The sequence below is a fragment of the Podarcis cretensis genome (genome assembly GCF_951804945.1).
Source record: "Podarcis cretensis genome assembly, chromosome: 5".
NCBI classification, from domain to species: domain Eukaryota; kingdom Metazoa; phylum Chordata; class Lepidosauria; order Squamata; family Lacertidae; genus Podarcis; species Podarcis cretensis.
Window position 1 is genome coordinate 55661085 of NC_137174.1, and position 26956 is coordinate 55688040.

Below are 26956 nucleotides of genomic sequence, written 5' to 3' on the forward strand. Positions count from 1 at the left end.
TGCTGTTCTGGGGTTCTTATGACCACCACCCCATCAAATTAAGGAGGGTGCTTGAGGTATAGGGAAGGAAAGCAGGCAAAACTCCCTCAGACCTCCAAGAACAAAGGTGGCAATGGACCCATAGGACATCTGGAAATTACCCTTGTGTAGCTGCAATGAAGCGACGCAGGTGGCGCTGTGGGTTAAAGCCTCAGCGCCTAGGGCTTGCCGATCAAAAGGTCGGCGGTTCGAATCCCTGCGGTGGGGTGCGCTCCCGCTGCTCGGTCCCAGCGCCTGCCAACCTAGCAGTTCGAAAGCACCTCCGGGTGCAAGTAGATAAATAGGGACCACTTACTAGTGGGAAGGTAAATGGCGTTTCCGTGTGCGGCTCTGGCTCGCCAGAGCAGCGATGTCACGCTGGCCACGTGACCCGGAAGTGTCTCCGGACAGCGCTGGCCCCCGGCCTCTTAAGTGAGATGGGCGCACAACCCCAGAGTCTGTCAAGACTGGCCCGTACGGGCAGGGGTACCTTTACCTTTACCTTTAGCTGCAATGAAGCATTCTTGTCAGGGATCTCATTTGTAGGAATGTGAGCAATGACCCAGCAGATGAATAGGAAAGGAAGCAGCCGGCAGTGTGGCTATAAGCTTCTCCATTTCTCCTGGGCCTAACTGAGCTCCTTTACCCAGCAAGCTGTCTTCTTCTAGAGTAGAGATGGGAAAGCTCAGGCCCTCCAAGCATCTCCAAGCCCCAGGACACTCAACAGCTTCACACACCCTTCCTAGCCATATCCACTCTCCCCAGATCAAACCCCCAACGAACCCTGTTTTTCATCTATGAGTGTTTTTGTCTGGATGGAATGTATCTTTGAAGTCTGGTAATGTTTCCTGCTTGCTTGGATGAAGTGTAACCCTTAGGCTGCAAATGGTTCTCCATCCCAGGTCTAGAGCTCTCTTGCTCCAGTTCATGCACAGCACACAATGGCAGTCAGTGTCATAGCATCATACAGTCTAGACAAGCTAATTAACAACATAACAATGCTACCACAATTGCCGTTTCCCCCTTTCTCCAAAGCCCCCTCGCCCAGTGCCAGCTGGACAACATTCTAAAAAAGAAAGTGAAACCTCCATCTCCATGTTTCTATCATGTGTACATTGCTTCTTCAGTCCCCAAACACTGATATAAAGGATTAAAGAAAAGAACTTCTAAAATAAAATGGATCTTAGATTCAAAACCAATTACCAAAGCATAATCTTGCTGAGATGGGCATGCTAAGAATAATTACCATGGCGAGATGAATGCCTGTTCTAGACACATTACAGAAGACTGTGTAATTAAACATAGCAAGCAATCCTCATTTATCTCCCAAGCAATTTGTGTTTTTAAAGGTTCACCTGCACAGGTTGGCAAGAAATGGAATTTGTGCAAAGCCTTCTGGGAATTCCATAGCCATTCAGAGCTGGAGGCACAGCAAAATAAAATAAAAAATGAACCTGCCACTAACAAAATGACTCCCAGTGCTACCACATTATGTGTCCTTTAAAATAATAAGGTTTGTGAGAGAGATACTTCAGCGGCAGCTTATATACGATTCAGGTAAAGACTCTTTCGTGGAATAAATAACGAGCAGGTGACTAGGCAAGAATGACACTAGGACAGATCCATATGTGTAAATCTGCTCATCTGTGCAATTCTAGACCAGGTATAGGATGTCAGGTATGGGCAAATAGATGTGGCTTGGTTCAAGATGGTCAGAGATGTGGGCCAGAGGTTCCTCACCACTGCTATATGCCCTACTGAGATCAGTGGGGCTTCCTTCCAGGTAAGTGGGTACAAAATTCCACCCTAAGTATCAAACAGCAGCTACGGGTGGAGCTGCTTCATAAAAACAAGACTCATTATTTTCTGCCCACCTTAACTGTATTGCTGTTTGTGATGGGAGTCGGAGTCCAACAACATCTGACAAGGAAAGTGCTTGAATTAAACCACAAATTGTGGAAATGGGGATCATGTAAGTGAATGTCAGAAATGATATTGTCACTACACCACACAGAATATGTGGGCATTTGGTGATAAATGATGAAAGGAAAAAATCTGGCTATTGGCCAAAGAGATTTAGCAATAAATGTATAAAATGTCTGTGTGGCAATCCTTGGGTAGGATATTTACTAACCTGTCATTCTAAAATTCATCTTCTACCAATACTTTATGGAAGCAAGAATGGGATTTGGAAATTAGCCAAAGGTATTTGATTGGCCTTGAGATTTTCCAATAAATATCAGATGTGTCTGTCAATTCCCACTGGCATCCTAAAATATGAATTATAGTAAAGGTCAATGTACACCAAGTTTATAGAAATGCATGCAGATATGAAGGACTATCAAGCATAGTACTTAAAATGCATTGAGGGTTTTTTATTTAAAATCAAGTGGTATATAAATTTTATTAAATAAATAAAATAAATGATCATTTCCCCTCTCACACATGCTAGCAGTGTCTAGCCAAGACCAGACAAACCATTATTGCTAAGTAAATCATCCCTGGCTTCTGAACTAGTATATGAAGCACCAGAAGTTTACTACAATATATCTAGTTTTACTGAATGCTTGCCCAAGAGTTCTCTATTAATCCTTCAGATATAGGCACACCCTCCCCCATCTCTCATTCACCCATTTGAGGCAAAACACTTGACTGCTTCTAGGGAAAAGGGAGCTCTCAAGTGAAGCAAAGAAAAATTGCCCCGATGATGGATGTGTTTGCACAACCTAGAAACCAAGGTAAGAAATTCAATTTCCATGTTGCCCATTCTTTATAAAGTGCAGGACATCCTTCATCTTTTAACTCACTATTATACCTATACTTAGAATAAGGCCAAGGGTGAAGCAAATTAGGAAGTCATTTCCACGTTTCATAAATTAATCATTTGTGCAACCCTACATAAATTAATCTTTCAAACAAGCCCATGTGGAACCATTGCTCTCGTGATCAGTTAGCTACATTGTTTATCATCATCAACATTGATATCGTGCCCCCTTCACAAAGGAGCCCAGACCAGCAAACATAAAAAAGTAATAAAAACATCTAAAAACAATTTCAATACAGATGCAGCCTATCTGTTGCAAGAGGATGGTGGGTTTTTTATTTTAAAAAAATCTTTTTGTTTAATTATCCCAAAACAGATTGGTACATATTTATATTTAATAACAACAGCAGAAGCAAAATAGAAAAAAATAAATTAAAGAAAGCTCACCATGTAGTTGAGTGGGTTCAAATGATGTGCTTTGATATTGATCGTTTGATTTTTAAACCCACCAAAATACTTGTTTATTGACAGGGTGTGGGTAGGTGGGTGGGAGAAACATGAACGAGATAAATATATTAGCTTATTGTTTATCTGGATAATCAGAACCATGGAGAATTTTTGTTGGGAATACAGGGCAGTAGGCAAAGTAGATCCATTGAAATTAAGCAATTAATTAATTAGAACTTAGTTAGATACACGTCAGTTTTTTATGTTTATAATAATATATTCTACAGAAGGTCTTAGACATCAACCAGTATATTTTACTTAGAATGTGCTACTGTATGAGAAATCCACACAGAAGCCCTTCTTTCCGTAAGAGATTAAAATGTTAAGGAAGTCACCTTTCTTCCATAAGACAACCTTGCTTCCTGAGTTATCTATTTTGTGTGTGTGTGTCAGTGTAAATTGGAAACATTTAAGGGAGATTATGCACCTTGGGAGATCTCCAGCACTTCTACCTTGACTCGACAGGCCAGCATTTTATATGAAGAGCTTAAAAGCAATTTTTCATTCATATTTCATAGAGTTCTTCTCAGTAGAGCATTCCTGGAAATTCTGGCTGTTCTCTGTGAAAGGGCTTCACAAGCGGATGCTAACATTTCCTGCATCTACACTTACAACTAACACGCCTTAGATACAACCTGCACTTTGACCAGAAGAATCTGTGACCAGAAGGAGGAGGAGTATCAAGAGGAATGGAAGAAATTCAAAGACTATTTAGTTAAATATGCTAATATAACTTAAATAGAATTACTTGCGAGTACCAGACTGGCTTAGGATTTATATATGTGATGAAGTAGATTACTATGGATAAAAGTTAAAATGAAAAGAAAGAAAGATGTTAATGGACTAAGTAAATTTTATACGAAATTAGTTTTGGAAAACTGCTACAATGATTTATATGGAAACTCAGCCAGGGGGATTCGAGGAAGTCACTTAACAATTATAACAAAAGTGGAATTTTTACAGTTAGGATAACTTTTTGTTTCTTTTCTTTTTTTATGTTTGTGGATATATTTGTTATAAATTTGGAAAATTAATAAAATTTTAATTAATTAGATACAACCTGCACTTTAGGAACAGGGTGGGCACTTTTGTACTGCCCAAAAACAGGACGAAACTTTGCTTAACATGTTCATAAATACTAATTCATATTCAAAAGGAGGACTGTCCTTTGTAATGGTGCTAGCCACCCTATTCAGGAAATAAACTCCATAGCGCTCAAGACATGCTATCTTTCCTGTCAGTGAGGGGGTTGGACTACATGATGCATTGGGTCCCCACTCTACAATTCTATTATTCCATGCAGCTGCTGCTCCAGAGTACATCAGAAATAGCGATGGGGTAGGAATTTGTATGGTCCACTTTTTGCAGCACGTTGATTTGACACTCCCAGTTTCTTTTCTTTCAGATTAAAATGCAAAGCCCAGACTGATTACATACTTCTCTGAGTTCTGCCATGCATTTTCATACATATTTGACAAAAAAAAGAGCATTCAAAATGCATATCTTACTGGAGAATGCACAAAAAACAAGCATTTTAACGTAAAAAGTGCACAAAACGCATACAATGTTTAGATTTATTTTTCTACTATTGAAAGCATGGTCAATTGAAGTAAAACCTCTGGTTTTCCTAGGTATCAAACATCACCTGCCATGACCGTTAAATATGCAGCTAGGCTGGACTCAAATCAACCATGCAGAGAAAGCAGCCATACATCACCTGCCCTGTTTGATATCCCTTGGCTGGTTTTTGCCCCATGCAGTCTCATAATTAGACTAGAAACGAGACAGAACATTATATTTCAAACTCCCAAATCATTAGGATATCAAAAGGCACCCAAGGGGAAGTGTGTGTCTATGATTCAAGTTTCTGCTTGCTGATGAGATCTGAGTGCAATCACTGACACCCTGATGGGCATCCAAAATCCTATTTCCATGATGCACTAGGAACTCTTTTTACCAAAACCAAAACAATGCAGGAGGATTTTGTTCTAACGGTGCAGTGCACTTAGAGCCACATTTAGCCCCAATGATGACCCAATATATTTTGGCACCTGAAGCGAACCACAAAAGGGCATCTTCCCCAACCAGGGAAGCAGCAATGGGAGAAGATCTACCTCAGGAACAAGAGGGGAATCAAATCCACCTTACCTGATGGTTGAAGTGGGAATCAAAGACCATTGCAGATGGGGGAAGCGACCCACTTTGAATCATGCCAAGTGGCCGCGGAGCCCAGGAGGCCCCAGAGGGCAGCCTCAGCCATCACCTCCCAAGGGGTGAGAGGAGGTCAGCAGTGCCTCTATTTGCCAGGAAGCTGCTTATAGGCATGGAGGAGGACTGCCAAGGCAGCAGCAGATCTGGTCTCCGAAAAGTGTGATGCAGCCATCGCTGCCACCGCAGCAGCAGGTGATACATTCTTTGGAGACTGCCACCTGAGGCGGTAGTCTCACCTTGCCTCCTGTGTGGGCCAGCTCCAAAGTTATTCAGTCTTTATGGTTCTTTGCACTTATTTTTAGATCAAATGGCTGATCTCTTTTGGTGTCAGTGCTGCTTGAGGAGGCATTCCCCACCGTGCATAGCAATGCTAATCTTATAAACAGAGAGCCTGCCTCTTCTAGAGCAAAGATCTGAAACTGCAAAGCCCAGTCTTCAGAAACTAAGCTTCTGATATGCTCAAAATGCCTTCTATGCAGTTTACAATCATAGAATCAGTTACAAAATCCATTCACAATTAAAGCACACCATAAGAATTCCATCATATGTACAGAAGTCCATTTTGCTCATCCCTCAGCTTGCGCAGGTGACACCTGGTTTTTTTACAGGCCTTTTTCAAGACTCCCTTCTGTTCCCCAATTGCGACACTTCATCCTCTGTGTGAGAACATAAGAAAGAAATGTAAAATGCCTTGTCTTATGGCTTTCCATTGGGAACTATTCATCCCATCACACTAATTGGGATTCAATGAAGCTATTAAATTCTTCCACCAGCTTCCCTAAGCCAGTGTCAGATTGAAACATCTACCCAAAAGTACGAAGCCTTGAGGAAGCTTATTGTTAGATGAATTACAGCCATACATCTGGGAGAAACCATTCCTTTTTATAAGGGCATGGAAAAGGCTTAAGTCAGAAAGTCCTATGCCTGCAATAGGTCTGGGGCATCTCTTCCCTAATATATATCCATCTACTGTCATGAGGAGCCGGACACAGATTCCTAGAAATATGATGCTCCTCGTCTGCATGGTCACTTGTGTGCTGTCAAACTTAGCCTTGCAAAGGCACCTTAGCGTTTGCTAACTTTAGAGGAAGCACTTTCTGAGATCAATGATAATTGACTGATTAAGTATGCCTAATGCCGCTAGAATGTGAACTGATTGTGTAATGGTGCTAATTAGTAACTGCCAGAACTTATTCCAATTATTAACCTTTATGAAAGTCATGTGTAAAGATAACAGCCCCTATCACAGCCTGCTGTAGCATTTGTATTAGCCTCTGGTGGACCAGCCTAGAGATAACAGGCATTCCTCTAGAGGAAGAAGGCCGCATGGCAACAGGAATTTAGGATTTACTTTTTTAAAAAGTGGCTTTTGGAAAGCACAGATACACTTGGTTAACAGCAAATGCACAAACGGTTTATTTCATTATTTTATATGATGGTTTTATATGTCACTTTCCCTCCATTTTGGTCTACAAGGTGGCCTACAAATACAGCGAATAATAATTTTTAAAATGCCAGCAATGAAACAAATAAGAAATAACACAAAAATGTATGAGCCAGAAAAACTAAACAGCAATAGAAAGTGGATAAAACATCCTACACCAGAGGTAGTCTTCCTAATGACCTCCATATGTTGATGAACTCCTGACTCCCAACTCCCATCAGCCTCTGCCAGCATGGCCAATGGTCAGGGATGATAGAAGTTGTAGTCCACAACTTCACACCAGAGTGTACAGCCTAAGTCATGTAAAAATCAGCAAAATGTAGTACAGTAGTACATCTGGTTACGTACTTAATTCATTCCGGAGGTCCGTTCTTAAGCTGAAACTGTTCTTAACCTGAAGCACCACTTGAGCTAATGGTGCCTCCTGCTTCTGCCGTGCCGCTGGAGCACGATTTCTGTTCTCATCCTGAAACAAAGTTCTTAACCCGAGGTACTATTTCTGGGTTAGCAGAGTCTGTAACCTGAAGTGTTTGTAACCTGAAGCGTATGTAACCCACGTTACCACTGTACCACTCAAAACCTTATGCTGTTATGTTTCTCTAGGAGGTTCTTCAGCTGGAACCTCCGACCATTCCTCTTCATCTAGCCAGTCTTATGCATATTTGCTCAGGTCTAATTACAACAGGGCTTACTCCTGAGGAAGTGTTTAGAGAATTTCCGCCTAACAGTGCAATCCTATGCAGAGGTGGGCCCCAATAGAGCTAACTCTCAGGTAAGCATGTGTAGGACTGCAGTCCAAATGTCAAAAAAAATATGTTGCTGCAACAGGACAAATGTAGCATGGAATGTAAAAGATGGTAGAAGGTAGATAAGCTTAGGGAGTTCAATTGGAAGATGTTCCATAGTCAGTTGGCCACCATGGAATGGTAACTACTGTATAGTTTATGGTCTAACCACCTGCCTAAGCCAAGAGCTGCTGCAGAAGGTTGATGGAAACTTCAGCTGATGGACAGTTCATGCAGAAGAAGGAGCTATGCTATTCCAGCAATCAAGCCAAAATGAGTGTGCCCTGAATTGCAGTCTGTGACAGCACCCCAGTTGCATCCTGTGCCATGAGAGGAAGGGAGATCTGAACAAAACAGGGGTTCCTCTCTACTTGCAAACCTTCCCGTTAGACTTTCATGGCCACCGGGTGAAATAGTTTATTTACTTCCAGGCTGCCTTCCACCATACAGCTTTAAAGCTTTATTTGTATCTCCTCAAGGTAGAGAAGAACATGAGTTTGCATATTAAGTGAGGTCACTCAGGTTTTCTGTAGCAAAATTAGAAGTTTTCTAAAAAGATAAAAAGCTGATTCTTAGGGGAAATGTTTTAAGAGAGGAGTAGTTACACACACAAGAAGTATTCTTCCCAGTGGAGCAAAAGTACAGCCAAATAAACATAAGGTTAAATGAAATTCAACTTTCCCTACTGAGACACAGTCCCTAAAGCTAAATATTTACTTCAGCATTGATGCTTTTTTTGCCATTCAGTGTTCCCTTTGCATCTTGAGATCACACCTTGATCTGCTCATGACTCCCAATCCACAAACTCAAGAAAGCTAGATGATAATCTTTTTCCCCCAACAGCAGACATTGCCTACATGCAATCTACACCTCTCTCAATTACGGTATTTTACCTGCTTCCAATTTGATTTCCCGTACCATTAAGATTTCAAAAGTTAACTTCCAAACCCCCAAACTAAACACATAGAGGAATACATGCACACATATGGCAGCCTGTTTCCTTCACAGTGACACTTGTATTTCTTACTCTCAGAAACACTTCACATGTTTAAACACCCACAAGCAGTACTGTGCCAAACAGATTTTACACTAGACTCTAAACTGAGTAACTGTCACCACTCCCCTTATTTTAACACCCAATGGCAACTTATTCAATAGTTCAGGAGGTGGCGCTGTCTTCTGGGCAGCAACCTGAGAGCTAGCTGCCCAGCAATGTAATGATTAGTACACCAGAGTCATGGACACAAGGCAGGAACGGAGTACTATACATCTCTCTCTGTTCGAAGGTGGATTCTGGGATCTATCAACTGAGATCAAAGCCAATTGGATGCAGTTTCAATAATACCAGATGCTCCAGCAAGAATGCCATTTTTCAATGTGGAGAGGGGGAAATTGCTATCAGCAACATTTCAAAACTGCCAAAATAAACCTTTATTTTCAGATGCCAATTGAAACCATTTTCTGGCATGTTGAAATAGACATTCATTGTTCCAAAATGATGCTTCAAAAGAAAGGCACATTGTTTCAAGTCAGGGTGGATGTGCGATTTGTTCCAAGGCCACAAATTCACCTGTAATAGTTTGTGGAACAATATATGGCCCATCAACCTGTCCCAGTTTGCAATCATTGTCCTTTCCTTTGTAAAATGTCATGAAGAGGTGATGAGCTTGGGAAGGAGAGAGCACCTGAAAGCACAGACATTCCTAGCCTATTTCTTCACTGTTCACACACACACACACACACACACACACACACACTCCACATAGCATGTTCCTAATACCTCCTCTAACCTATACCAGTTTCTTTTTTGGAGCTATTTTACAGCACTGTTCCTACTTTGTATCTCTTTCGGGAGAGATTTAAGAATGCCTTTAAAGAAGAAGAAAAATTCCCAGTGTGCCTAAATAGCTATCTAGATATTTAATGTTTCTGAATCTTATTGATATGCAACTTTTCCTTCAGAAGTGCAACAAATTCATTGTCAGATAAACGCTCTGCTAAGCATCTTTAAATTAACTAAACGGTTACAGCCCCTTTACTAGGAATCCCTAATATGCCTCCTCCATGAGAGGTCCAGAGGGTGACAAGACGAGAACAGGCCTTTTCTGCAATGGAATGTTTGTGAAATGCTCTCCCCAGGGAGGCTCACCTGGCACCATCATTACCGTATTTTTTGCACCATAGGACGCACCGGACAATAGGACACACCTTGTTTTAGAGGGGGGAGAACAAGAAAAAAAATTCTCCCCCTCTCTGCCCAGCGCCCCTTCAGTGAAGCGGCAGGAGGCGCTGCGCAGAGAGGGGGAGAATTTCCCCCCTCTTTTTCCCGCTCTAAAACAAGGTGCCGTTCAGGCGGCTAACTTGGAAGCCTGGAGAGCGAGAGGGGTCGGTGTGCACTGACCCCTCTCACTCTCCAGGCTTCAGGTTCCTTTCGACCTGCTCTTTGGGGCTGGCGGGGGAAGCCCACCACCAGCCCCAAAGAGCAGGTCAGGTAGCAGCGGAAAGGCACAGCGGAGAGGCTGCTGCCATAGTCGCGCGTCACCTCTCCAGCTGGGAGAGGGTCGCGGGGCTATGGCTTCTTTAGCCCCGCGCGCGCTCTCCCGGCTGAAGAGGTGACGCGCGGCTATAGAGGCTCCTGCCATAGCCGCGCGTCACCTCTCCAGCCAGGAGAGGGTCGGGGGCTATGGCGTCTTTGCTCCATAGGACGCACACACATTTCCCCTTCATTTTTGAAGGGGAAAAAGTGCATCCTATAGAGCGAAAAATACGGTATATATCTGTAGGTTCCAGGAAAAACCTTTCCTCTCTAACCAGGCCTTTGGTCTTCAGCTATCTGTGGCCTTTAAGAAGTGAGTGGGATGTACAACGCTGTGTTTAGCATACGCGCTGCTGGGGTGCAAAGATCCGCCCAGGACCCCCAAATTAACTTTTATTATGCTTATGTCAGGCACCACACTTACACCTTATCCTTTGTTTACGTCCTGACAAGCGCTGCCATTGTGAATGACAAGTGGCGCTGGAGTGGCGCGTCTTTGGTAAATGAGCGCACAAAGTCAAAAGTCCTTTAGTGAAACAGTAGGTATACATTCCAGTAATACCTAGGTATATATATATATATTGTTTTTCTAGCTTGATCAAAATTATTTATTATTTTGTAACAGGTAGATAGTTAAGAGCTTAGGTGGCCTCAGCAGCCCCAGTCCTATGCAGTGCAAGGGGTGCACCTCTTGCACCCCCAGTTAAAAATGGCCCTGGGAATGTAGAGCCTTTAATCACATGCACCAAATGTGTTAATGGCAGACAGGGATTATCAGATGCAACAGCAGGAACAGTTAACCCAAGCATCCCTGAAGGGCTTTAACATATTTTCTGAATTTGTAATGGCTGCTTGTCTGAACCTGATCATCTAGAAGCAAGTAAGAGAACTATGCACCAAAATTAGTTTTCATAATGCAAGGCAATTGCCGTGCAGAATCACTATCTGGTTCTGCCTTGAACTCCCATGTTTGTGAAATCGTAAGCACATTTTTCCAACAGAAGGATACAGAGAGCAAAAGTTCATGGTAAATTGAAAGATACATATTGTTACATGCAGACTGCTATCCCTTTTGAATTTAATCACATTCAAGGCTTTCCCCATCCTAATGGCATTTAAAAGTCTCTTTTCATCTCCCTTAACCACAATACGTAAAAACTACATTTTAAAGCAGCTCAATCAGTAAATCAACAAGGTTTAGTACTAATATGAGTCAACAATGTGATACAGCAGCAAAGAAAGCTAATTCTATTCTAGGCTGCATCAGCAGAAATATAGTGTCCAAGAGAAGTAATAGCACCACTCTATTCTGCCTTGGTCAGCCCCCACCTGCAATAATGTGTCTAGTTCTGGGCACCACAATATACGAAGAATATTGACAAGCCGGAACATGTGCAGAGGAAGGTTACCAAGATGATCAAGCATCTGGAAACCAAGCCTTATGAGGAGCAGTTGAGGGGATTGGGTATGCTTAGCTTGGAAAAGAGGAGACTGAGAGGATGATAACCATCCTCAGATATCTGAAGGGCTGTCACATAGAAGATCGAGCAAGCATGTTTTCTTCTGCTCTGGAGGGTAGGACCCAAACCAATGTCTTCAAGTTACAAGAAAGGAGATTCTGACGAAACATCAGAAGAACTTTTTGACTATAAGAGCTGTTTGGCAGTAGAAGGTGGTGGAGTCTCCTTCCTTGGAAGTTTTAAGCAGATGTTGGATGGCCATCTGTCTGGGATCCTTTAGCTGAGATGCCTGCATTGCAGGGGGTTGAATTTGGTGACCCCAGGGGTCCCTTCCAACTTTCTATTAAATGTGGGAGAGGGAAGTCATCAGGAATACATCCCTGCTAGAGAACACTAGGCAGGCAGGACTTATTTCACTTATTCAAAGGAAATATATTTTGCCAAGCTATAAACTAATTGTTCATGACCCACTCCTGTGATGTGCCAAGAGACGGCAACTCTAATTTTTCATGTAACTTTCCTTGAATCATCAGGGGACACTTACGCAGGATTACCTATTTAACATTTACAGCTGCTGTTATACAAAGAAACTCTGCATCAAACAGCCAGAACAAAAACCCTAGCGGAAAATGGCAGGTCTGATTTTTACAGTTTCATTGCATGAACCATAATCTTGTGTGTCAGATCATTTTATTCAGAACTTCAAGAGAATGTTTGCCTACTTTTAGTCCTTTTGGTTCCTAACACAATCCAGATATCAACCCAGCCATTTTGCATTCACCTACGGATTTTAAATCCACACAAAAAATCATCTTTAAATATGTAATTAAATATTAACATATGTGAAGTTCTAAATTATTTTATTCCAAATACACCCCTTTTAATGCAGGTTTGTACAAAAATCTGAAGGAAAATGACATTAGCCTGACTGGTGGTTAGGTGCAAGCAATTGTGTAAGGCTACTATTCTGTTATTACATTACTGATTAAATACTTTATAGAATTTACACCTGCTAATCTGCAGTGGCTTGGGCACTGCATAGGACTTTGCATAGGCAAAGTATTTAACACTTCCTGTCTCATTAATTGTTACAACAACTATCATTGATTAGACTTAAGAAAATTGGAACTCAGTGCAATTTTAGTCTAGTCTGTGCTGCAATTTGAACCCTAGGCTTATGCACATTGAACCCCCATTGTTCTTTTAGAATGGCTTTTCATAGTGATAATTATTTTTCCTTGCAGAGTGCATGTTTCACAGAAAAGTTGTTGTATATAACAGTTCAAAAGTGATGATCCAATAAAAAGGTAATTTCTCAACTGTTTTCAGAAAACTTAGCCAGGTACTGAAAGCTGTGTTATTTAATTGGTCTTGTGCATATGATAAATGGGATCATTGTTCGTTGGGCTGGGAAGATCAGACTGCCAGCACTCATTGTCTGAAAACACTTGCATGTAACAGATGCCATCTTGGCTGAAAAACAAGCAGCTAAAATATTGATCTAAATAGCTACATTAGTAGTAGTAGTTTCTAACAATAAAAGGATAAGAGCCAGGATAGCATGTGATATATAGGGAGTCTCATTAATATACTAGGGGCTGTGCCCTTGCTCACATTGCTCACCAATCCTGCCAATTTTAAAGGTGCCTACCACAAAACCCCTTGGATCTATTTGTCTGCAACTTGACAGGTTTCTTAGTCAGGGTCATCTACCTAATGCCTGCAATTTTTCAGGTCAATTGCCCACAAAATAGTATTGGAGATTAAGTGGCTTCCATTCTAAAACTCTAATGGCTGCCATTGCAGGAAGACCACTTCATCCTTCCTTCTGAAATTTGCAAGATCCAATACTCAAAAGAGGATACCATGACTTCAATTTAAATATAGAGTATATTTATATGATTACAAAAATATGTCCTTTTTGAGATTTGAAGGGGGGGTGTCTAGAACAAAAGTCCTTTGACCAATTTACCTGTAATTTGACAAGCTTTATTCAGTCTAAATCAGGAGTAGGCAAACTAAGGCCCAAGGGCTGGATGCGGCCCAATCGCCTTCTCAATTCGGCCCACAGACGGTCCGGGAATCAGCGTGTTTTTACATGAGTAGAATGTGTGCTTTTATTTAAAATTCATCTCTGGGTTATTTGTGGGGCATAGGAATTCGTTCATTTTCCCCCCCAAAGTATAGTCCGGCCCACCACATGGTCTGAGGGATGGTGGACCGGCCCATGGCTGAAAAAGGTTGCTGACCCCTGGTCTAAATTGACCACTAAGCTTGCAAATTTCATCCACTTCTGTCAAACAGAAGATGGTTAAATATGTGTTTTTTTAATTCCCTATAGTGAATGGGGTAGGAGGAACAAAGCAGACTCTGACCTCCAAATTCAGCTGCCTCTGAATTGGCCCAAGCCAAATTGGACAATTTTACAAAGTACCAAAGAAGGTTTGGAAGTGCCATAGCTGATACTGCTAAAAAGATATACATATTACATATGTGTATGAGGAACAACTGAGTAAAACACAGCCATGCAGGGAAAGCAATCATAACAAATCAGAGGGCTAAAGGCAGAGCCAAAACCAATTCATCAAACCTCACTGTTTTGAACAAGGTTTTCTGATTTTCAGTGTAGGCAAAATTTAAAAAGTCTTATGAGACAGCCCAAGACATATTAAATGTTCATTAATGAAAGCAATAGAATTACTGCTGCAAATGACAGCAAGCAGATGGAATGGAGGGGTTCTACTAACAGATGCACCTTTGCTGAGATAGCAACTGTAGCAATACTCAGAGGGTCTTCTACAGCAGCATGTTCTTGGCTGCAAAGCAACTCCTGAATTCAATCTTGCTACTTTTCATAAGCCAAGGAGGCAGTTTTCTAGAAGTATTCTACCCTACTTCTTTGGGTACATCTCCCTGCACACCTCCCATATCCTCTTACATGTACACACACTTCCCATTCATGTATTCAGGCATGGTAAACTGTTCACTGTTACGTTTGTAAAATATATCTCCAGACCCTCCCTTCTTTCCATCCCCTAGATTACCATATATGTCTGTGTTAAGAGCCCTGCCAAAGAACTGTACAAAACCTTATGAATAAATAGTTTACCCCACCTGTTGGAGCCTGAAGTCAGTAGTTAAGACTCAAGAGAAAACACAACACTTCTTGATTTATTCCTCACCTTCCCCATATCCACTCATATCCACCAACCACTGCCCTTACACATTTAAACACATCCCCAACACTCTTCCACTCACAATTATCAACTTTCAAAAGCGAAACAAACAGTTGCACAATTATTTATGCAAATGTTATGCGACTGTATTAGGAAAACAGGGTGTTGGGAGAGAGATATCTCTGAGCGCAAGGTCAGGGCCGGGTTTAAGTTTGATGAGGCCCTAAGCTACTGAAGGTAATGGGGCCCTTTATATGTCCAGCTGTCCTATGTCAACAACAAATTGTTGCTGCTTTTGCGTTGAATATATGCTATATGGTAATTTATGGACCTAACAGGTATCTAAAGCCATTTGCACCCTATATATAGAAATTAGCAAACCAGTGATATTTTATGGAGCAGGCTAGCAGGCGGGGCCTATTACGTACATCATAGGAGCCTACACAACACAAACACTGTTTGCTGTATGTAGGTTTTATTTTATTTGTTTTTTATCTTATATTTTGGAGATGTACACCCAGTGGGTTTTTTTCCTTTAAATGTTTTTGGGGCCCCTAGAGAGTGGTGCCCTCAGCTATAGCATGTTTAGCTTATACGTAAATCTGGCACTGCACAAGGTGACCTGTTGATTTCATAGTTCTCACCACAAGTCTCATTTCTTCTGAGTTTACCAAATGGCCCTCTGAATGTAGACCAAGGTTCTGTTTCAGATTGGTGGGCATTGGGTGGCTTCACCCGCAAACATTAAGCTGCCATGGAATTGGACACCCACACTTGGGCTCAAAGGATTCGTAGGCTCAAAGTCTATACTATTGGGTAGGTCAGGCCATCAATTTCATTTAGATTAAGAATATTCCTTATTCTTTTATTTATTTTGGAAAAGGGATTACACATGACATCTTTTCCAAGTATCTCAAAACATAACATCATGCCTGCAGCTATGAATTGCACATGTACAACTGGGTAATTCCATGCTACATTACACTTCCAATGACAGTGACAACCCATTCAAATTAATCATGTACAAAGCAACGTCTTCAACATTGTGTTTTAGGTATGGGTGGAAAGCTCAGAAAACACAATAATATTGATTGTGATCCTGACGTAGAACCTGCTTTGCCAGTTCATGCTTGCCTGGTCTTTAGAGACTAGTGTGTTTGAAGGCGGGGAGGGGAGGAGAAAAAAGGAAATAAAGAGTGAATAGGGGCAGAAAGCTTTTAATTAACAGACAAGCTAAAACACCATTACAATCTGCAGTTTTGTTTTTATTAATTCACTCGGATTCAGCAGGAATTCCACCAAGAATAGAGATGAGCAGATGCAAGGGAAGTGCATTAATAAATCATGAGTGTCATTAAAATTTGTAAACTAATATCTTCTGGGAAGTCTCGGCAATTAGTCTCAGAGCTTTCTTGGCAAAACAAAAAAGAATTAATAAATAATAATAAAAAAAAGGGATCTGCATCGTATAAAGTTGCCGACCCGCAGAAAGGTCATCAATAGAGCAATTAGATGACAAAACAAATGGACCACCTGGGAGTTTGACCTGTGAAACTCTGAAAGACTTTCATGTGACTTGACAGTGAAGGTATTTTAATAAAGGGCAGAGACCAATGGTGAAGTTCAAATCTTTAACCCTTTATAAAATGCAGATAGATTTTTTTTAATTGCTATATTTCTACCTTTGTGGGTGCGACCAACAGACTTCTGTGCCTTGCCTGCATTACTCTGCCTGATGCTATATTGCCATTATGGTTTGCTAGAAGAGGTGGCATCTTAACAGTATATATATGACATCAACCTTTTTTTACTCCTAAGGAAGGAAAAAATGTGTGTGTGTGTGTGTGTGTGTGTGTGTTTTAAAGAACATTGATCTTCTTTACAGAAGTGTTCTTGGGGGTGTTCAGGTTCCACAACAAATTCACAGCTTCTATCTAAGGATGTGAGAAGGGACCTATTTACGTTCCAACCCATGTTCATCACATGCAGAATTGCTTCCATTCTGCTGCAGTTTGGCTGCTGTGGCAGAATTTTATGTAATTAGTTATATTATTGTTATGTTCTACAATCTACACCACTCATTTCAATGCAAAGGAAACTATGCATCATTGAAGACTGACACAAAAAACCCAACCCAGCATCAAATACTGATCAGATCCTTCTAATACAGGCTTCCTCAATCTTGGCCCTCCAGATGTTTTGAGACTACAATTCCCATCATCTCGGACCACTGGTCCTGCTAACTAGGGATCATAGGAGTTGTAGGCCAAAAAACATCTGGAGGGCCGAGGTTGAGGAAGCCTGTTCTAATACCTAGTGGATAACAGAGAAATCTAGTTTACCATCTTCTGCAGCATCTTAAATTCTTTTCCTAATTTGGATGCTAAGAAAATATGCATTATTTGTACTGGTTGCAACCATGACTATAGTTCTCATTTCCTGTGACTGTTCCTACTCTGTGCTCCCTAGAGACAGAAACAACCAGCCACTGGGCTAACAACCCTATGCATCCCACTCCAGTGGTGTAAAAAGACATAATACTACTTGGAAAATCATTTGTCCTGATGCATTTCAATCCCACAATGATCTTCTTCAGAGAATGTGATTTGATGTGAGAAATCATTCTCCAAATCGCAGTAAATGTTTGCAACTTTGCCATTGGTTGTTTTTTTAAATGTAAAATAAAGCATACACACAAAATAAATCAACATAATCCAGCATGAAGCATTAGAGCATGAAGCAATTGGAAAATGTCCTGTGGGTGGCAAATTATTGATGGGGTACTGGATTTCTCTCTCCATGATCCATTCCAACATGAAATTTTAAAAGGGTTAACAGATTTGATATTTCAAGGTCAAAACCCATTGCCACACCCAATCATGAGAGAGAGAGAGAGAGAGAGAGAGAGAGAGAGACCACACAGGTGGAGCGTTAACATTTTAACAATGTGAGGCATAAAATAAGGTATAAAACATGACAATCCCAATGTGTTTCAGGTATCACTCTTCTTCAGGGGAAGAATTACACCAGTTCTTCTCTTAAAGTCCAAAGGAAATGAGGAGAAAATATTTCACTTAAGAAGATCCTGTTGGATCAGGCCAATGTCCCATCTAGACCAGCACGCTGGTCTTCTCAGAGATTTATCAAGGGCAGGTGGCGCTGTGGGTTAAAGCCTCAGCGCCTAGGGCTTGCCGATCGAAAGGTCGGCAGTTCGAATCCCTGCGGCGGGGTGCGCTCCCGCTGCTCGGTCCCAGCGCCTGCCAATCTAGCAGTTCAAAAGCACCTCCGGGTGCAAGTAGATAAATAGGGACCGCTTACCAGCGGGAAGGTAAACGGCGTTTCCGTGTGCGGCTCTGGCTCGCCAGAGCAGCGATGTCACGCTGGCCACGTGACCCGGAAGTGTCTCCGGACAGCGCTGGCCCCTGGCCTCTTAAGTGAAATGGGCGCACAACCCCAGAGTCTGTCAAGACTGGCCCGTACGGGCAGGGGTACCTTTACCTTTACCTTTTATTCTCCTATAACTCATTTCTTTATTTTTTTTAAAGTAGTATTTTTATTGGGTATTGAATTGATCCCCTAAAGAAGAGTGATAGTTAAACCCAGCAGGTCTATTACAGTTCCTTCCATCTTTGTTCAAATACTTGAACAAACTTGAACTAGACACTATTAAATATTAATCCTACACCTTTGTAGTTTTCCACATCTTCTCACTTCCTCCACCTTCCCCTTCCCCACAGGATACCAACCAGCTGACATGAATGTAAGTGCAGGGTAGCAGAAACTTTTCTGCACAAGATCAGACCGCCACACTATTTTAATTCCATGGAGAAACTTTGGGTTCTTCAAAATCCTTACACCAAAAATGGAAATCAGTCAAAACTCATGTCAAGGCACCTTCTAGGTTGAAAGCAATCTACCTATTTTAGGTACGTCTGAGATTTGCTGGAGAAAAATTTATATTGTGTGAGCATGAAAATGGCAGCATAATATCCATTGTTAGCTTAATAATAAAGAAGAGAGCACTAGCATTGCTCAGGGATGTAATCTTGTCATGACTGCCATCTGCCAGTTTCGTTTCCATACAAAAAGGATTAGACAAAACTTCATAATTGCATTTAGAAACACGAATAAGCATTAGAATCTCTACCTTAGAGGAAAATATATGTCTGGGATTCAGTGTTTTATAAGGTTTGCCAGCACAGTGAGGAAAAATCTCTACAATTTTAAGCACCTTGGCAGAAAGTGGTATTGAATTTAGAAAGTATGAGCAAGAGGGAACACAAGTATATTGGCATCAAGACAAGAATAAGGCCAACTAATTCATCCCTAAATATATAAAAAATGGAGGGAGCCAATTAAAATGGAAAGCAGCTGGATTGTAATTCAGAATACCCCAATTGTGGCCCACAGTATAAATAAATATCTACGTATCCATTAAGTAACAGTATGCATTTATTGCAACCAAGGTGGTATACATGGTTCTCATTTAATCAAAAGACAAAAAAACCCCACAACCATGTGACATAGGTTAGGCTGAGAGGCAGTAACTAGTCCAAGGTGAGCTTCGTGACCAAGTGAGAGATTTGAACCATGGCAATCCATTCCTAACCTGACACAACACAATACTGGTGTAACCCTAATTAAAAACCTAATTCACAGAAGCATGGCAAGAATTCATTGATTTCTATGTAGACTGATACAAAGCTCCATTCCAGGTGAGATTGCGTGCAGTGTGGCTTTGCCCAGTGGCATGTGGCCTAGGAAGCAGTGGCGAGATAGTGTTCTGACTCCCTGCTGGGCTCTTGCAGGATCTCGTGGGATGGGGTGATCCCACGGAATCTCACTATAGAGAGAAGGGGTTGAGGCCTCAGTCACATGGATTCAGGGTCATTTTGCCTCATGAGAGCCAGTGTGGTGTAGTGGTTAAGAGCGGTAGATCCGTAATCTGGGGACCTGGGTTCGCGTCTCCGTTCCTCCACATGCAGCATCTGGGTGACCTTGGCCCAGTCACACTTCTCTGAAGTCTCTCAGCCCCACTCACCTCACAGAGTGTTTGTTGTGGGGGAGGAAGGGAAAGGAGAATGTTAGCCGCTTTGAGACTCCTTCGATAGTGATAAAGCGGGATATCAAATTCAAACTCTTCTTCTTCTCTTCTTCGTGAGCTTCTGAACCTGCAGCTTCCAACCCTCAGTTGGAGCCTCAACTGAGCTACTTGGGTCACTGGTTGACAGGGCCAGAAAGGAAGTTCTCACGCTCTCTCTCAACTTCAATTGGCACTGTGGTTCGAGAGGAGGGGTTTCATCTCTCCCTCATTGAATTGAATGTTTGCATTTTTAAAAATCAATAAAATGTTAATAACAAAATAAACACCTGTCACAAGCAAAAAAGGTGAGAAGATATCCTACTCTGTCCTGATCATGACCCAGAGCATTTACACAGGCATGTTGCCTATTCCGCCCCCCCCCCCCATATAACAAGTGTTGACCCAGAGCATTTACACAGGCATGTTGCCTATTCCGCCCCCCCCCCCATATAACAAGTTGTTATATAAGTTGTTAGCAAAATAGTTCAAATGCAATTTGTAATTGTTTTTTATTTAACTGGTCGCCTGATCTTTATTAATGTATCTGCCTGTGTAGTCTGGTGCTGGAATTAGGTTCTCTTTTATACTTCTGCACAGCTTCCTATTTTTTTAAAGTTTCTCTATTGTACCCAGAGGTCCATTTGATACCTCTGTCTGAACTTTGGATACAGAAACTACTGTAAAGTCAGGAAAGATTGGAGAATACTTTGGGACATTTCCAGTCCTGTTATAGCCTCTAAGAGGATTGGAGAAAATCTTCTAAAAACTGTTGGTATAAGACAAAGAAACCAACATGTTGCCTCCAGGTGCTGTGGACCACAATTTCTACCCCATCTTCCATGATCATCAGCCATGTTGACTGGGAATGATGGGGCTAAAATTCACATCTGGATGGCACCATGTTGGCTACCTCCTTCTGGCAGAATATGTCATGGCCCAGGCAATGCTTTTTATTTTTTAAAAAATAGAAGGTGCATGTAGTCATATATTAATAAAAGAGAAAAAAGTGTTGTGGGTGCCAGCACAAATGGCTGCAATGGGCAGCAAAAACAGAGATGCTGGTACTCAGTGCCAGTGACTACTCTCTCTCTGTCTGTCTGTCTGTCTGTCTCTCTCTCTCTCTCTCTCTCTCACACACACACACACACACACACACTAGGGTTGCTATATTTCAAGAAGTAAGCAGGCTTCCGAAATCGCTGTCTAGGAGGCAACAACACTAATGCACAGCGCTTCAGCTTCCAACGGGGAGCAGATGAAATCCCAAACATTTACTATTTAATTAAAAATCCCCCCCAGGTGCCAATTTTGCCCCCACCTCCCAGACATTACCAGAATTTTCTGGTACAAATGGTGACCCTAACACACACCCTGGGCCCAGTCCTGTCAGCAACTCCATTCCTGTCAAAGTACATTGTGGCTCCAAGGCTGGTGTTTGATAAAAGCTCTCCCTCTCAGGAGAGTGACAGGACCCAAGCCCAGTACTGGTGCAGTGTCAGTTGTTGAGACTGCAGTGACTGGACTCTGATCAGCCCCTCACTAAATCACTGGAAAAGAAAAGGAGAAGGAGGACTGAGCAATTTATCCACCCTGTGGCAGTAGTAACAACACAACTCTTGTTTTCCAGCAGTAAGAACCAATGGCAATAATGTCAGAACAGAACCTTGATGCAGCATTTTGCAAGAGTTAATAGCTTGGGACCAGGTTACCTAAAGAACCACTTCCTTCCATGCAAGCCTGCCCAGGTGGTGACAGGTCGTTCTCCCTTTTTTGCCAACACCTGTCTTGTCTTGATGGAAAGCCGAAAAATGACCTTCTCAGCGGCTGCCTCCAGGCTTTGGAACTCCCTTCTAAGAAAGGCTTTTAGTCCCTTCTAGATGGCTTTCCACCAGCAAGCAAAATTCTTTTCATTTAAACAGCTGCTTTGCCTAATGAAATGATACGTTTCTTCTCTATGTTTTAATCTTTGTTTTTAATTTAATGATGTTTTTAATTGGATGACATTTTTATATGCTTTTATCTTATTTGTAGCTATTTTTATTGTGTTATGGCTTATTTCTTATGTGGATTAGTTTTTTATTGTGGATTTTGATGTCCTTAGCCGCATTTTTTTAATAGAAAGGCAAGGTATAGCTTTTCATGCTCAATAAACCATATTCTCTGCATTCGCAACATATTCTACATAGTAAAGAAAAAGGATGGCCTAATACCACTTGTTGTTTTTTAATTATGTTTTGGCAAATATTCAAAAAGGGAGATTTCCCCCTTTATTGGCATGTATGTATCATAATTTGTTAATCTAGACTTTCTTGTTGCATCCCTCGATGCTACTTTAGCTGCTGGCACACACACAGCAGGGAGAGCCAAACCAGAAGATTACGCTGTCCAACACAGGGCTTTGGGAAAGCAGAATTCTGATCGCAAAATGATACATGGAAGAGGGTGCTGGTTATCTTAACCATCATCGCTCTACATCTCTGTATATGTGATCATATGGAGAAAGTGTCATGCGAGCAAAGAAAGTACAGAATTTGCCCTAATTTCTGTGAGTGCAGCAGAAAGTATATTGTTCCTACAATTGCAGCAATCACTGCAGAAGTGTTATTTGCAGACTGCTTGTTTCCACAGTACTTTATTCATGCAATCACGTGTGAATGGCTGAAGACAAGAAAAATTCAGCAGCGAAAATGCAAAAATAAGGTAATGGGAGTGTAACAACAACAAAAGGTCTGTGCTCCAGAGAGTTGGTTATAAAATTTTACAAACTAGATTTATTCAAAGTTACAGTATTAAGAACATCCTTTTTTTTTAATAGAATCCCTATTAAATATGGTATTGCCAATTGCTACCAGCAGTTTGTCACAAGTAATGCACTGAATTGTCTATCACAAGTAGCTAAAGGTGGATATCTCATGCTTTTTCTGATCTGTGTCAATTCCACATGTTTTCATTCATGAGTCCCTTCCATCCTATTTTAAGCACAATTACTTTCAAATCCACACATTAGCAGCCAGTTCACAACAGATTTCACAGAAATAGAATTCCTCAAGCATCCCACCAAGAAAGTTTGTGATGTTAGAACTGTACAGCTAGCAGCCTCCCCTGAAGCCCTCCATGCTCTGCCCCTCAGTCACTACATCTGGCATCACTGGCCTCACATCAATTATCACATCTCTCCAGTGCATGCATTTCATTACTGTGGTTACCCAATGATTGCAGTTTCAGACTAGTGAACACTCCCGCTTTGCCCGGTCAATCAGCTTGGAAGCTATCAGTGTTTTGTTAAGAATTCTTACACAACTGGACAGTCTGTGTGTCCTGCATCCTGCAAGTCATTCAGGCAAATTGGAACAGCTGATTTTGTCTCTGCACAATGCTTCCCAAATGTCCCAAGGGATGTATTTGCAGGAGAGATGGTTCCTAGGAACTGTGCTCTCCACATGCATAGCTGCTGATTCTCACTAACAGCTCCTGGGTCTGCAGTAGCTACACAGTGACATCTGTAACCATGAAATAAGACATGGCTGCCCAGGCTATACACAGTATTCTCCGTATGAATGATTTGCCATGAAAGTATCATCCAGACTGGCTAGATTTGCTAGCTGACCTCCTTTCACCTCCTGTTACTGAGAATTATCCTACTCTTTTCAACCTCTGCTCAATTTCAAAGTTGAGACGATCTCTTGCCTGCATTCCAGTTACTTTAATCAAAACCACTCTGATCTTCAAAATTTACTAAGGGCTGCTTCTGCAAACAGAAGAATCATAGACTTGTGGAGTGTAAAGGGACCATTAGGGCCATCTAGTCCAACCCCCTGCAGTACAGGACTCTTTCTATCCAACATGGGGCTCGAAGCCACAACCTTGAGGTTAAGACTGAGCTATCTAGCTGTCAGGGGTTCAGGAGCAGAGGCACAGGGGAGAGAGAGAGAGCGGAGAGCGAAGGGGAACAATCCGAGGGCAGCGTAGGGGAGTATGACAGTGGGCCGAGAGATTCCATGAGCTTCTCCAGCGATTCGGAAGATTCCCAGAAGGGGGCACCGATGGCCAGGGCAAGGGGGGTCCCGGGAAGGACGCACCAGAAGCAAGGGGCCAGCGGCGACTCCCAAAGCAGCAGCTGGAGATCGGGACCAGCTTCCCCACCAGGGCGTAGCGGGGGGGAAGAGTCCCATGCGTCAGGGCCGGCTTCCCCTCCAGTGGGGAGAGAAGATGAGGCAGGGCTGACCACGCCCCTATCGCTGAGTGAGGGAACGGAGGGGAAGTCAGACCCAGCCAACCCCCCCGAAGGGGGAAGCAGTGACAGGAGCAGTGTAACGGTCAGGAGGAAGGTTGCCGGCTGGACGCGCGCGCCAAGTTCAAATGTACAGGAGCGCGGGACAGCAGGGAGGTCGGATTGGGAGCCAGGTCCTAAAGCACGCCGGAAACAGGGGGAAGAATCCGGGGAATCAGCATCAGAAGAGTCCAGAAAGGGCAACACCCCAGAGGGCAGAAGGACCCAGAGGAGAAAGGAGCAGAGGAGGAGGTGGAGCAAGGCTAGGGTCTTGAACTGGTGTCGAGGGGGAGGAGATTCAGATGGAGCTTCAGCGGTCTAGGGTTGAGACGTAGAGCTGGAAACTGAACCTTAATAAAGACTTTTGTATATAGCAAGAACTGGCGTTGGTCCTTTGTGAGCTGGGACCTTGGGCAGCTCTGACCATGACAAAATGACTCTTGTCGTACGTTTCCAAGCATCACTATCCAAATATTTCCAGTATTTGAGCAACTTTCACTATGCAGAATATTCCTGGGTAATTTCAGAAACACAAAGTTCTGATCTTTAATTTCAGCAAATATTTTTGCACAGCTTTTAAGACCTACACACACAGAAAAGGGAGAATCGCATTTTGAATCCACTGTTTTCTGTCCCTCCTTTCTCTGTCCAAAAGGCCCCAAGTTCAGCTCTGCTGTCATTTTTTTCCTCTTTACGCTGCTCAAACACTGCAGCCACTTCTCAGCATTAGTAGAGGATTTCTGTTGGCTCATTACATTATTTATGCAGAGCCAGATTGTGCAGCAATTATGCCTATACTATAATCACTGTGTCATTTGCACTTGTTAGGTACAAGGAAAAAAGTTTTTTTCAAGGCTTAAATACCCTGAAAAGTACGCAGTAAGTGGAAATGACTGCGCTCCCTCCTATTAGTCTCAGGGTTATTTATACCTCTGTGGATTAGCACAGTACAGTGCAATTAGGCTTTAGAGGTACCATGCAAATTGAAAAGTTTCAAGAGCTCTTAGGAACAATTAACCCCTAATGCATTAACACATTCCATCAGTGAAGCCGTTTTCTCTCTGGTTATGTTCCAGAAACAGTTCCTGAAAGTGACTTTCCCTTAACTAGGTAAGAGAAGGATATGAAGAAATGTTGTAGGAGATGGGATACAGATCTATTGTTCAATCTCAAGAGTCACCCATTTATTCTCCATTCATCTTTTCTCGGACACCCAGGCAAGCCTTAACAGGAGAACACATTCCTTTGCCAGCTGACTGACATTTTAAATCTGGCCTTATTTCATTTTTCATAGCCTTAGAAAAGAAACCTGAACATACATAGTAGAAGTAGCTACAGCAACAGCAGCAGCCACTACAGTACTTCTTAGAACAGACATAGACAAACTACCATCTGTGGGCTGCACATGGACCATAGAATCATTTCATCCAACCTTCACTCTCATCACTTGTGCTACCCAATTCATCCTTGGAGCTGTGTGGTCCTCAGGCTGTAAAATTTACCGACTCCTATCTTAAAATGGCATACCATAGTTTGCATGTGTGCTTGTGAAACTCTTTGATTGAAAGCAGCAGTGGCTGGTTTGGTATTGCAGAACGGTGGAGATGCCCTCCCAACATCGAAGTCTTGGCACCTTACCTGGAGGGGACTGGAGAAGAACACATTCGTGGTGAGGTCCAGGCTGTGTGGGCAGACCAGTGGAAGCACCAAATTGGCTTTAATCGAGTGTACGCACAACCTCAGCACCACCCTCCTCTGTCCCACCCAGATAATCTGCAGCAATGTCAGTTTGGGAAGGCAGTTCTACAGCTCTGTCTCACCACACGACTGATCGAAAGAGGTAAATTAAAGGAAGCTCTATCATCAGGAGAATCCCTAGATCCCAAGGCAGCTTCTCTGCAATGTAAAGTCCCCTGCCCATGGTGTTCATACACAAATGCAAACACAGGCTTCCTCACATTTCATTGGGGAAGGGAAAAGCTTTTCTTTCTCCTTCTGTCATCCCAAACATTCACATTTCATGCAGCAAACATCTGCCCAGGAGATACTATGTGATATATAATCTGCTTACCTCCAGAGCGAGCTTTCAGTAACACTTCCCAAGTTGAAGTCATACAGCTTTGTAAGAATGAGAATCACCTGAGAGGAGAAGAAGAGGGGGGAGAGAGAGAACCTACTTTTACTCTTCTGAATATATTTATAGATACAAAACACATCTGAAACCACCCAAAAGGAGAGCTTAGCTTCTATCCAGTAAAGTTGGGGTATTATAAGATCAAGTAAGGAGCGGGGAGAAGGCCAATGAGGAGAAATTGTTAGCTTAATGCATCCTCATAGCTAGAAACATTTTGTTTCAATTTCAAAACATCTTGAGATATAAAATAAAACACCAAAGTTAGCCTTGTTAGCTTTTCTCTTCCCTACATTTTCCTCTGGGCTTATTTGACTTACAGTACAGTGCAAGCTTCTGTCTGTTTACTCAGAAGTAAGTCCTGCTGAGTTCTGTTGGACTTATTCCCATGAAAATGTGCATTGGATGACAGCCTAAACTGCAGACCCATAACCCATTCATGTCCTCGTATGACTCAAATATATCCAAATTACTTGGGGGAATACATAAGATTTCCAGCCCTATATCAGGAAGTTTTTAATGTTTGATGTTTTAGTATGTTCTGATATATGCTGTGAGCCAGCCAGTGTGG

General features: G+C 42.2%; 1 protein-coding gene across 2 annotated transcripts in view; it reads right to left on the bottom strand.

The window, feature by feature from the left end:
* Positions 1–26956, bottom strand: part of SORCS3 (sortilin related VPS10 domain containing receptor 3) — a 418783-nt gene that overhangs the window by 236706 nt on the left and 155121 nt on the right. For both annotated transcript variants that reach the window (XR_013838924.1, XM_079976042.1), the window contains exon 2: positions 26326–26393. Coding sequence is in view for 1 of the 2 variants with exons in the window: in XM_079976042.1 (XP_079832168.1) it covers positions 26326–26393 (68 nt within the window). In the remaining variant the exon portion in view is untranslated. The remainder of the gene's footprint in view (positions 1–26325; positions 26394–26956) is intronic.